The 14,057-nt window shown below is 43.2% G+C and overlaps 1 protein-coding gene across 2 annotated transcripts in view; it reads left to right on the top strand.

The window, feature by feature from the left end:
- Positions 1 to 14,057, top strand: part of AQP9 (aquaporin 9) — a 47,745-nt gene that overhangs the window by 20,527 nt on the left and 13,161 nt on the right. For both annotated transcript variants that reach the window (XM_055537825.1, XM_055537826.1), the window contains exon 2: positions 10,679 to 10,805. In XM_055537825.1, coding sequence (XP_055393800.1) covers positions 10,679 to 10,805 — 127 coding nt within the window. The remainder of the gene's footprint in view (positions 1 to 10,678; positions 10,806 to 14,057) is intronic.

Genomic DNA, 14,057 nt, shown 5'->3' with positions numbered 1-14,057 from the left:
CAATACTGCCTTTCAAATGTCTTTCTTCCTTTTCCAATGAAATGCTTTCTCCCACTCCTGCATGCACGGATCCTGATAGCTATGGTATTTACCCCCCTCCTCTTTTCTAGTCTTGCATTACTACCAAAAGCACTAAAATTTTGCCAGCTATGAAATGACCTCACTTTGGAAAGTAATCACAAATACACAGAACACCTTCAAGTTCTTGTCATTTTCCCACTTCTCTTCTTTCCACAAATTTTAATCTCATGTTTGGAATGAAATAACAGCTATTTATAATTTCGGTCATAGATGTGTTTTCTCTCCCATTTTTATTGCCAGGCAGTGAGTTAGGGGTTAAGTCCATGAGTCTCTTTGCCTGAATGTATTCACCTTGAATTGGGGTTTTACTTTTGAGTCTATACTAAAGGCAATAATATCCTTCACCTATTATTGTCCTTTGTTATTTAAATAGTGCCTTCATTAAGGTTGCCCCATTTGAAGCTTTGCTGAAAAATCTTATGAAACAAGGCAAACAGGTATTATTTTTTAATAGATGAGCAAGCTGAGACTGAGAAGTAACATGTTCATTTACACAGACACCAAGTGTTATAATTGGAAATAACACCTAGGATCTGGGTATTTAATTACCTTCAATATAGTAGATGCTGTTGCAAAGTCAAAGAAGTTCATTACATGATCCTGAGTCTTATAAAATTGGGAAAACCAGGCATTAATATGTGAATAGCTGAATTACATCCTGTGGTTAAGTGACCCACTAGATGGCAATAGAAGCAATGAACAGAAGGTATGTAATTAATTACCATGGCATAATATGATGGCATAATATGCTATGATGTACAAACAAGGGAGGATTGCCTACAAAATAGAAAATATTTGCAAACAATATATCTGATAGGGGGTTAATATCCCAAATAGGCAAAGAACTCATACAACTCAACATCAAAAAACAAATGTGCATTGAGGTTTGACAGAAAACAACAAAATTCTGTAAAGCAATTATCCTTCAATAAAAAATAAATCAAAAATTTTAAATGTGTATAGGACCTGAAGAAACATTTTTCCAAAGAAGACATGGTCAGCAGACACATGAAAAGATATCCAACATCACTAATCATCAGGGAGATGAAAATCAAAACCACAGTGAGGTGTCACCTCACACCTGTGAGAATGGCTATCATCAAAAAGACAGCAAATAACAAGTGTTGGCAAGGACATGGAGAAAAGGGAACCTTCACGCACTATTCATGGGAATGTAAATTGGTACAGCCACAAAACAGGATGGGGGTTTCCCAAAAAATTAAAAATAGAACTACCACATGATCCAGCAATTCCATTCCTGGGTATTTATCCAAAGAAAATAAACACTAATTTGAAAAGTTATATGCACCCCTATGTTCATTATAGAGGAGCCTGGTAGGCTGCAGTCCATGGTGTCGCTAAGGGTCAGACACGACTGAGTGACTTCACTTTCACGTTTCACTTTCATACATTGGAGAAGGAAATGGCAACCCACTCCAGTGTTCTTGCCTGGAGAATCCCAGGGACGGGGGAGCCTGATGGGCTGCCGTCTATGGGGTCACACAGAGTCGGACACAACTGAAGCGACTTAGCAGCAGCAGCAGCAGCATGTTCATTGCAGTACTAATTATCATAGCCAAAATATAGAAACAACCTAAGAGTCCATCAATAGATTAATGAGTAAAGAAGATATGGTATGTCTATGCAATGGAATACTACACCACCATAAGAAAAGAATGAAATTGTGCGATTTGTGGCAATATGGATGGACCTCAAGGGTATTATGGAGAAGGCAATGGCACCCCACTCCAGTACTCTTGCCTGGAAAATCCTATGGGCAGAGGAGCCTGGTAGGCTGCAGTCCATGGGGTTGCTAAGAGTCGGATACGACTGAGCGACTTCACTTTCACTTTTCACTTTCATGCATTGGAGAAGGAAATGGCAACCCACTCCAGTGTTCTTGTGTGGAGAATCCCACGGGTCGGGGAGCCTGGTGGGCTGCCATCTATGGGGTCGCACACGACTGAAGCGACTTAAGCAGCAGCAGCAGCAAGAGTATTATGCTAGGTAAAATAAGTCAAACAGAGAATATAAAATCAAAATAAATGAATAAACATAACAAATAGAAACACACTCAAGGATATAGAGAGCAAACAAGTGGTTGCCAAAGGGAAGGGCAGTGGAGGGATGAGTGTTGAAATAGTTGAGGGAAATTAGAGAGGTACAAAGTTCACATTACATAGTCAGTAATATTATAATAAATTTGTATAGTGACAGATGGCAATCAGACTTGCAGAGATCATTGTAATGTATGAAAACAATGAATCATTGTGTTGTATACCTGGAACTGACATTGTAGTTCAGTTGTTGTTGTTGACGACAGTGTTGTAGGTCAATTATACTTAAATAAATAAATATTTTTTAAATTACTGGGGAGAAATAAGCCAAAGTTTTATAATGTCTGTTCATAGATAAAGGCATTGTGATTTTTTTCTTTATATTTTTATATATTCCTCATATTCTTTCTAAGAGAGAATTTAGAGAATTAGAGAATTCTCTAAGAGAATCTGTACAGGATTTCAGTCTTAAATAAAAAACATTTTTAAAGGCTTCAAAAAATAAGGGAGAATTGTGCCCATTCGTGGGCTCTGTGTTTTAAGAGAGGTGCTAACAACCTTGAGCTTATCCCAGGTGAGACTCATTGGGATCTGAGGAGCCCTAAGGATCCAAGATGAAGGGAAAAACATTCAGCAGAAAAAAATTCAGGGAGGACTTTTTGCTCCCTCCTCTTAGTGGAATGCCTGGTGTGTAAAAGATTCTTCTTCTCTGAAGTCCCAAGACTAAGCCAGGAGCTAATGAACAGAAGTTACCGGATAAAAGACTACAACTTCATGGAAGGAAGGGCTCCCCAACCACTGGAACAACAAAAATACATAGAACAAGCTACCTGATGTGGTAATAAGCTCCCTGTCACTAAAGGCAACCAACATGGGCCAGGTCAATGGTTATTTAGGATGTTGTAGTTTGTGTGCTATCAAATTTAGAAGCAACACAGTCATGGCTGAGAGGTAGCATAATGCAGGGATTAAGAATGCAGGCTCTGGAGGCTATACCGTGCTCACCCCCTGGAACCTGGCTAAGCCACACAGAGGCCACATGTAGGTGTATTGGCCACCATCCCAGGTGAGGCATCAGTTGCCTGCTGACATCAACCTCTAGGCATGTGACTAAGTGAGCTTTCAGATAATTCCAGTCCTTCAAGTTTTGAATCATCACATCTGATACCAGCTGGAGCAGAAGTAAGATGCTCTACCAAACTTTGCCCAAATGACAGATTCACAAGCAAAATAAACATTGCCATTTTAAACCACTAAGTTTGGGAATAGTTACATATCACTGAATAACTGGAATGCAATGTTTATGTGATGTTCTGAATTTCCATTGATCTTCAAGACCACTTAACAGGTTCTGAGTCAAGTAAAAGGAGGTATTATTTTCAGAAAGGGAATTGGGTACCTTGGGCTAATGAGAGAAGAGAAGGTTTGGTGAAAGAATTGGGAGAATATGAAAGAGGATTTGGGGCAGCACAGTGAAGACTAGATCCATGGCTTTGTAATACCCTCCCTCCCCTACATGGTTTTGTGATTTTCTAAGTCTTCTGGAGTAAGTAGGTGCTGGATCCTGGCATGAAGATAGAAGAGACAGTGGAGGTCTGTGGATGGCAGGCACAGAAGGAGTGGTGGTAGACTTGGGAAACACACCACCCAAGGAAACAGAACAGATTAGCATACTGACAGAATGTGGTCCACTGGAGAAGGGAATGGCAAACCACTTCAGTATTCTTGCCTTGAGAACCCCATGCACAGTATGAAAGGCAAAATGATAGGATACTGAAAGAGGAACTCCCCAGGTCGGTAAGTGCCCAGTACACTACTGGAGATCAGTGGAGAAATAACTCCAGAAAGAATGAAGGGATGGAGCCAAAGCAAAAACAATACCCAGTTGTGGATGTGACTGGTGATAGAAGCAAGGTCCGATGCTGTAAAGAGCAATTTTGCATAGGACCCTGGAATGTTAGGTCCATGAATCAAGGCAAATTGGAAGTGGTCAAACAGGAGATGACAAGAGTGAACATCGACATTCTAGGAATCAGCCAACTAAAATGGACTGGAATGGGTGAATTTAACTCAGATTACCATTATATCTACTACTGTGGGCAGGAATCTCTTAGAAGAAATGGAGTGGCCATCACAGTCAACAAGAGTCCGAAATGCAGTACTTGGATGCAATCTCAAAAACGACAGAATGATCCCTGTTCGTCTCCAAGGCAAACCATTCAATATCACAGTAATCCAAGCCTATGCCCCAACCAGTGACACTGAAGAAGCTGAAGTTAAACTGTTCTATGAAGACCTACAAGACCTTTTAGAACTAACACCCAAAAACGATGTCCTTTTCATTATAGGGGACTGGAATGCAAAAGTAGGAAGTCAAGAAACACCTGGGGTAACAGGCAAATTTGGCCTTGGAGTACAGAATGAAGCAGGGCAAAGGCTAATAGAGTTTTGCCAAGAGAATGCACTGGTCATAGCAAACACCCTCTTCCAACAACACAAGAGAAGACTCTACACATGGACATCACCAGATGGTCAACACCGAAATCAGACTGATTATATTCTTTGAAGCCAAAGATGGAGAGCTGTATACAGTCAGCAAAAACAAGACTGGGAGCTGACTGTGGCTCAGATCATGAACTCCTTATTGCCAAATTTAGACTTAAATTGAAGAAAGTAGGGAAAACCACTAGACCATTGAGGTATAACCTAAATCAAATCCCTTATGATTATACAGTGAAAGTGAGAAATAGATTTAAGGGACTAGATCTGATAGACAGAGTGCCTGATAAACTATGCACAGAAGTTCGTGACATTGTACAGGAGACAGGGATCAAGACCATCCCCAAGAAAAAGAAATGCAAAAAAGCAAAATGGCTGACTGAGGAGGCCTTACAAATAGCTGTGAAAAGAAGAGAAGTGAAAAGCAAAGGAGAAAAGGAAAGATATAAGCATCTGAATGCAGAGTTCCAAAGAATAGCAAGGATAGATAAGAAAGCCTTTCTCAGTGATCAATGCAAAGAAATAGAGGAAAACAACAGAATGGGAAAGACTACAGATGTCTTCAAGAAAATTAGAGATATCAAGGGAACATTTCATGCAAAGATGGGCTCGATAAGGGTCAGAAATGGTATGGACCTAACAGAAGCAGAAGATATTAAGAAGAGGTGGCAAGAATACACAGAAGAACTGTACAAAAAAGAGCTTCATGACCCAGATAATCACGATGGTGTGATCACTCACCTAGAGCCAGACATCCTGGAATGTGAAGTCAAGCAGGCCTTAGAAAGCATCACTACAAACAAAGCTAGTGGAGGTGATGGAATTCCAGTTGAGCTATTTCAAATCCTGAAAGATGATGCTGTGAAAGTGCTGCACTCAATATGCCAGCAAATTTGGAAAACTCAGCAGTGGCCACAGGACTAGAAAAGGTCAGTTTTCATTCCAATCCCAAAGAAAGGCTATGCCAAAGAATGCTCAAACTACCGCACAATTGCACTCATCTCACATGCTAGGAAAGTAATGCTCAAAATTCTCCAAGCCAGGCTTCAGCAATACGTGAACCATAAACTTCCAGATGTTCAAGCTGGTTTTAGAAAAGGCAGAGGAACCAGCGACCAAATTGCCAACATCCGCTGGATCATGGAAAAAGCAAGAGAGTTCCAGAAAAACATCTATTTCTGCTTTATTGACTATGCCAAAGCCTTTGACTGTGTGGATCACAATAAACTGTGGAAAATTCTGAAAGACATGGGAATACCAGACCACCTGACCTGCCTCTTGAGAAACCTGTATGCAGGTCAGGAAGCAACAGTTAGAACTGGACATGGAACAACAGACTGGTTCCAAACAGGAAAAGGAGTATGTCAAGGCTGTATATTGTCACCCTGCTTATTTAACTTATGTGCAGAGTACATCATGAGAAACACTGGGCTGGAAGAAGCACAAGCTGGAATCAAGATATCTGGGAGAAATCTCAATAACCTCAGATATGCAGATGACACCACCCTTATGGCAGAAAGTGAAGAAGAACTAAAGAGCCTCCTGATGAAAGTGAAAGAGGAGAGTGAAAAAGTTGACCTAAAGCTCAACATTCAGAAAACTAAGATTATGGCATCTGGTCCCATCACTTCATGGGAAATAGATGGGGAAACAGTAGAAACAGTGTCAGACTTTATTTTTTTGGGCTCCAAAATCACTGCAAATGGTGCATTGATTTGCAGGCTTCATTCGCACCCATGAAATTAAAGGACGCTTACTCCTTGGATGGAAAGTTATGACCAACCTAGATAGCATATTAAAAAGCAGAGACATTACTTTCCAACAAAGGTCCATCTAGTCAAGGCTATGGTTTTTCCAGTGGTCATGTATGGATGTGAGAGTTGGACTGTGAAGAAAGCTGACCGCTGAAGAATTGATGCTTTTGAACTGTCGTGTTGGAGAAGACTCTTGAGAGTCCCTTGGACTGCAAGGAGATCCAACCAGTCCATTCTAAAGGAGATCAGTCCTGGGTGTTCATTAGAAGGACTGATGCTCAATCTGAAACTCCAATACTTTGGCCACCTCATGCAAAGAGTTGACTCATTGGAAAAGACGCTGATGCTGGGAGGGATTGGGGGCAGGAGGAGAAGGGGACGACAGAGGATGAGATGGCTGGATGGCATCACGGACTCGATGGACGTGAGTTTGAGTAAATTCCGGGAGTTGGTGATGGACAGCGAGGCCTGGCGTGCTACGATTCATGGGGTCACAAAGAGTCGGACACAACTGAGTGACTGAACTGAACTGAGCATACTATCGCCTGTTGGTATGCAAAGGAATCTAAGAGATTGTGTTCTAGATAAGGAAATCAGGATCAGGCACTTGGAAAACAAGTAAACACAAATTGTTCAGTAGGGACAGTACAAATGAATTACAGAGAGAAAAGATTAGGTTTAGTGAGAAGACTATGAAAGAGTGATGAGTCCAAAAAAGATTTCTTGATAGCGAAGACCAAAGAAATCGAGACAGCATGGCTCTTTCTGTGTCTAAGAAGGGGAACAATAAGGCAGTTCTTAATGGTTAGAGCATGGAATCATGTTGGAAGTTCTATCAGTAATACTATAAATGACAGTGCTCTCATTTTTCTAAAGAAGAAAATTACAGTGGGCACACAGAAGAAGGAAACAAGGGTGAGTGACCAATTCCCTAGTGATCAGAGCATGATAACATCAGGATATCCAAGGTCTACTTCCATGGTGCTGTGAATGCAGGAGAGAGGAAGCAGGCAAGAAAAGATCCTAGCAGGCAATTACTTGTCTGCCTTATTAATTTTCAGGCTATAGTAAGAGTATTTAAAAATTAGGAAGAAATGATGTCAACATGGGCTGAAATCTTCTGAATAGTAATTTCTGACTAGGCAAACTGAAGCGCTTACCTTGTTTATTTCTCCTTCTGCTCATTTCCTGCAGTGCACAGCATCAGTTCAGTTTTGTTCAGTGCTCAATAGTGTCTGACTCTTTGTGACCCCCATGGACTGCAGCACGCCAGGCTTCCCTGTCTATCACACACTCCTGGAGCTTGCTCAAACTCATGTCCATTGAGTTGGTGATGCCATCAGTTATCCTCCCTGGAAAAGAACAAAAAAGCTATTTCAGCATCTAGGGTGGAAGAGGACGGTATTAATCACAATGAAGTTTGACAGAACAGAAGCCTCTCCAGGTCCACTCAGACCTTTTAAAGCTTTTACACCCCCTGTAGAATATCACAAGTCTATGAATATCACACTATAAAAGAAGGAAGAAGTTTATTTGGAAAGTGGTAATAGCTCAGGACTGGCCCGTGTTTGAGTGTGTCTCTCCTTACCCCGGTTGTCTAAATCAGGTCTTCTAAGCTATCAGGAATGTTTTGTTTTGTTTTTTGCCTCTTTTCAGAAAAGGCTGCCTAAATGACAGTTAGCTTGGAAGTTGTACTTGGGGCATTTAATTGATCTTAAATTAAAAAGAAAGACAGCAGTGTGGTTTTAATTCTGACATTTATTATAACAGATAAGGATTCTAGAAAAACTAATGTCAGGTCTAGGTGGAATTGGTAGGCTGTGAGATGGACTCAGGGGAATATTTCATTTCTTAAAATAGGGAAAGGGAACCATGTTCCTGCTACAACTTAACTTGGCTCTCAGTACAGGGTCTGGAGCCAGATCTGTGATTAACATCAGAGACGGCCCCATGCCTGTGATGTGCAGCCCTGGTGCATCCCTCCAGATGGCAGGTCCTCCTTCTCCCTACTGTCCACCAGTTAGAGTTAAGTTGATATATCTTAGAATCAGGGACTGGAGGGGATGTTAAAAGATCATCTAGGTAATTTCTCTGCCTTCAGGGAGGAGTAAAACAAAACCATTCTATATGTGTTAAACATCCCTTGTTTGTAAATCATATTTCTTTAAAGGACTTCACAAATGAGCCCCAAGGGAGCTATTTAGAATTAATTCATCACTATCAGGAAATGGTTGATGTGCATCCTCTCTTATTTCAGGTTCAGAGTTCCCTTCTCATCCTTTTGTGAAGAGACACCGAAGTTGGTTATTATCATCCTGATAAGAAGCCTTCCTATTCTTCATCTCTTGTTCCTTGAATACATTTGTTTCTGAAAACTTGCTTCAGTTTCAGTTCAGTCGCTCAGTCGTGTCCGACTCTTTGTGACCCCATGAATCACAGCACGCCAGGCCTCCCTGTCCATCACCAACTCCCAGAGTCCACTCAGACTCACGTCCATCAAGTCAGTGATGCCATCCAGCCATCTCATCCTCTGTCATCCCCTTCTCCTCCTGCCCCCAATCCCTCCCAGCATCAGAGTCTTTTCCAATGAGTCAACTTCGCATGAGGTGGCCAAAGTATTGCAGTTTCAGCTTTAGCATCATTCCTTGCAAAGAAATCCCAGGGCTGATCTCCTTCAGAATGGACTGGTTGATCTCCTTGCAGTCCAAGGGACTCTCAAGAGTCTTCTCTAACACCACAGTTCAAAAGCATCAATTCTTCAGCGCTCAGCTTTCTTCACAGTACAACTCTCACATCCATACATGACCACTGGAAAAACCATAGCCTTGACTAGACAGACCTTTGTTGGCAAAGTAATGTTGCTGCTTTTGAATATGCTATCTAGGTTGGTCATAACTTTCCTTCCAAGGAGTAAGCGTCTTTTAATTTCATGGCTGCAGTCACCATCTGCAGTGATTTTAGAGCCCCCCAAAATAAAGTCTGACACTGTTTCCACAGTTTCCCCATCTATTTCCCATGAAGTGATGGGACCAGATGCCATGTTCTTCGTTTTCTGAATGTTGAGCTTTAGGCCAACTTTTTCACTCTCCTCTTTCACTTTCATCAAGAGGCTTTTTAGTTCTTCTTCACTTTCTGCCATAAGGGTGGTTTCATCTGCATATCTGAGTTATTGATATTTCTCCCGGCAATCTTGATTCCAGCTTGTGTTTCTTCCAGCCCAGCATTTCTCATGATGTACTCCGCATAGAAGTTAAATAAGCAGGGTGACAATATACAGCCTTGACGTACTCCTTTTCCTATTTGGAACCAGTCTGTTGTTTCATGTCCAGTTCTAACTGTTGCTTCCTGACCTGCATATAAGTTTTTCAAGAGGCAGGTCAGGTGGTCTGGTATTCTCATCTTGCTTCATATACCCTCAAATCATATCCATTACTTGATGCTGAGTCCTCCCTCCAGTTGGTGCTATTCTTTAGTTAAGAAACCCAAACTGGGATCTGTATTCTAGAAAAAATTTGGCTACTTGACATCTAGGAGCAATGATCTAATGATCCTACAGCCCCAGACATTCCTTCAGGACCACACTGGCTCTTTAAACCACAGCATGAGGATGGCCAATGGTTGTGTCTTGTCCTGTTGAAATTTATGCAACTGTTTCATCTTTCCCAATAAACCTCCCTCATCAAACGTTCCTTTCTTTCCACACCTTCTACCCTCCCTTCCTCTCGCCCTTTCTTTTTGAAGTATAATTGACATACAAAAGTGAAAGAAAGTAAAAGTGAAGTTGCTCAGTCGTGTCCGACTGTTTGCGACCCCATGGCCTGTTGCCTACCAGGCTTCTTGATCCATGGGATTTTCCAGGCAAGAATACTGGAGTGGGTTACCATTTCCTTCTCCAGGAGATCTTCTCAACCCAGGGACTGAACCCAGGTATCCCACATTGTAGGCAGATGCTTTACCATCTGAGCCACCAGGGAAGTCCATAGTTTCAGTTTTATAATGATTAGATATTTATGTATAATGAAATGATTACCAAATTACCCAATTTATAGATTCATTAAAAAGTTTAACACTATGAAGGCCTAACAAAACTCATCCATATCCAGATGCAGCCTCGGGACCAGCATTTTGCTACCTGTGCACAGCTGGAAGATTATAAGCTGATTTACACGAGGCCTGTGGCAGCCTGGTTTGTGAATGTGCTTGAAAAATGCTTCTTGTTGCTGTGACTTCCCATTGTCTTTGATGGTGGCCATCTTCACTCACTTGTTGAGTTTCCTCTCATTCCAGGTCCTTGGATGTGGTTCTGTTGCCCAAGCTGTTCTCAGTCGAGGACACTTTGGAGGAATCATCACTATCAATACTGGATTTTCAATGGCAGTTGCAATGGCCATTTATGTGAGTGCAGGTGTCTCTGGTAAGTACCAGAAACAATGACAAGTACTACTAACTCAGCCATCCCCGTGTACTGTCCCTGTTCCGGGTGCTTTACATACCTTAACTGTTTTAGACCTCAGCAGTCCTGCAAGAATATCTTTGATTCTATTTTTATAAATGACCCATTTTAAACGGCCAGCAAATAAATGCTAAGTGACTTGCCACTTTGTCAACCTGCAGCAAGAGACAGAGATGAGGGCTGGAACTCAGAACTGACTGATTCCTAAATCCGGCCACTGAATCGTATTCTTCGCCTGTCAATACATTCTTTTATAAGCTCCATCTTACGCTTGAAAACCACTTCCCAGATATTCTGTGAATGGCCCGTGAAGATCATTCCAACAGAGGCAGTTCCCCAGACCTTTATCCGAGCAATCACAGAGAGCTCTGGGCCATTTGCAAAGTAGCTGGTACTTTCATGGAGGTGCAGGGCTAATTAGGAGGTCTTGGTCCAACCTGCCCTGAGTGGTAGACTAATTAAAAGCAATTCTCGAGGTTCTGAGAAGCAAAATGAAATGATACTTAATGCAGCCTGGGACTTTAGGAAGGAAGTGTGAAAATGATCCACTTCCCAAAGGTTGTGGAATCTTTAGCAGCCTTGTCTTGGGGACTCAGAACACTAAGGTAAGACTGTTGGTGATAAGGGAAGATGGGGACCCCGGTGTGCTGGACACTGTATGGGGTGCTGTATCTCCTCTCTCTTCTGTGACACCTCCTCTCTCTTCTACAGCAGCACTCTGAGGCAGGTATTATTGTCCATTCTACAGAGAAAACTGGAGGCCTGAAGATTTTCGCTTTTTGCTTTGGATTTGTGCTCAGTCATGTCTTTGCGACCCCATGGACTATATATAGCCCACCAGGCTCCTCTGTTTATGGGATTCCCCAGACAAGAATACTGGAACGGGTTGCCGTTTCCTACTCCAGGGGATCTTCTCGACCCAGGGATTGAACCTGTGTCTCTTGTGTGTCCTGCAATGGCAGGCAGATTCTTTACCACTGTGTCATCTGGGAAGCCCCCAAGGGGTTAAATTAATTTCCAGACATCCCACAGCTGGTAAAAAGGCAAATCAAAGATTTGGCCCAGGTCCATGAGACAGCAAAGCATAGGTCCCCATTACTAAACAACACTTCCAATGATCTATCATGGGAAAGGCAGTTTAGACAGGGCTGTACAGGTCCAGTACTGGGCAGGACGGTCCAGGGGAGGATCCTGCAGGTGAGTTGGCTGGACTGGTGACAAGCACAGCCATTGTAGCACTGAAGAATGACTGCCCAGACCCCCTCAGAGCCTCCGGGGACTGGGTACTCGGAACAGTCGTTTGCTGGCTGGCAGCCTTTCCATATCATAGGGGCACTCAGATCCTAAGGCAGTCCAGGTTACAGATTCCCATGTATGTGGTTTGTCAGGTAGGAGCAGTGTTTCTGTTCAAACTCATGCTGAGCCTTTGCTGTGATCCCCACACTCTAATGCCTACCCAAGATACAAAAATAACCAAGGGGCCACCCTGAATGGGCCAAGGCTTGATGACAGTGCAGGCCTTGACGCCAGAGACAGAATACCTTCTTGCCTTCAAACAAGCATGCAGAATGCTCCAGTGCCCCTCCCCACACCCTCCCAACTGCATTCAGACAAGTGTGGTTTCCACAAACCATGCAATATAAATGTAGGCATATTCTCAGCTACTTTTTAAAGGTGGAGATGTGGTTTCGCCATATTTCACCTACATAACTCCCTGAATTGAATATCATCAAATATTTACTTAGGATAAATTGGTCCCAGACCTTACCAGTGTCGCTGACACTTCACCACCACCGCTGTCAATGTCTGTTTGCATACACTGATATATTTGGAGTTATCATGGGAGGAAAAGGGGCAGAGACCAGCAGGAAGGAGAAGAGGGAGTGAAAGATGGTGTGAGGTCTTCCCATCTGGCCTTTAGCCTGGGGTTGGTTAAGCCCCTGCACTCAGAGGAGTAAGCGGACTGTTTTCATGAAGGGCTGTTTCTGAGCAAGGCTCAGGAGCTGTCCAAATTGTTTCAGAGAGATTGTGAGATCCCCAAATGCAAGGAGAACAGTTTCTGAGCCTGGCTAATAGAAGGCAGCTATTGCTGTTGTTTAGTCACCAGGTCATGTCCAACTCTTTGCAACTCGATGGACTATAGCCCTCCAGGTTCCTCTGTCCATGGAATTCTCCAGGCAAGAATATGGAGTGGGTTGCTGTTTCCTTCTCCAGGGGGTCTTCCTGACCCAGGGATTGAACCCATGTCTTCTGCATTGGCAGGCGGATTCTTTGCCATTGAGCCACCTGGGATGGCAGTGTTGAGCTGGGGAAAGGGAGCTTATTTCCCATCTCTGTTTGGAACTAAGCACTATTCAGGCTCCCAGGGAAATGGGGGAAACAGGCACAGATAACACCCTGGCCCAATGATGACATCAGTGCAGACTCAGTATTGGCTTTAACAGCCCGGGAGTAGGAGAGGAAGATGGGTGGTGGTGGGGCGGCGGGGAGGAGGGGGGGAGGGGGGGGCGGGCCGGGGGGTGGTATGCGGTGGTGATTCTCTCATAGTGGCTGCAACCAACATACTGATTTGTGGACACTTGTGAGGCCCTCTTTGGGAATTCCAAAAATAACCAATGTATATTAGGCATAAACATAAATGGGACCCCACTTTGTGGTCCAGACTGGGAAGGTCAGCTGACCTCTGGTTTTGGAGCATAAAGCGTTACTTCTCTGCACAGGAGTCACCTACCCTGCTCCCTTGTGAGCTTGCCAGGAGTATGGCAATCCAGTCTGGCCAATCAGAACTCGCAATGCCTTGATTATGCACCACCCCACACTCAGCATTTGCTCTGCTGATTTGTACCTAGATTAGGGCAGCTGTTTCTGATGCAGCATTTTATAGGCAATAAAAGTCTCCAGAAAAAAGCAAGATTGCTTAATGAGAGCTAAAATAGTAGGATTATCTCCATCATAGAGTTGTCTGCGGGTGGCAGGGAGAAGGGGACTCGTCTAGGACAGAACCCTGAACCTGATCACCTTGCTCATGTAAGACTTTCATCTCAGGCCTCCTCTTGGGCTTCAGCTCCACTCACCCGGGTCTTTATGTGAATAATCTGATCATCACAGCCACTTCGACAGGGCCAAGATATGAGCGTGGCCCTCTCCAACTCTAACACTCCTGTTTCTTCTGCAGTGCTGCTCTGTTTTGTCTTTCAGGTAAGGGTGAACCAA

Source organism: Bubalus kerabau, chromosome 10 (genome assembly GCF_029407905.1).
Source record: "Bubalus kerabau isolate K-KA32 ecotype Philippines breed swamp buffalo chromosome 10, PCC_UOA_SB_1v2, whole genome shotgun sequence".
Classification (NCBI taxonomy): Eukaryota; Metazoa; Chordata; class Mammalia; order Artiodactyla; family Bovidae; genus Bubalus; species Bubalus kerabau.
The sequence above is the reverse complement of the archived record's forward strand: the minus strand, read 5'-3'. Positions and strand labels throughout refer to the sequence as shown.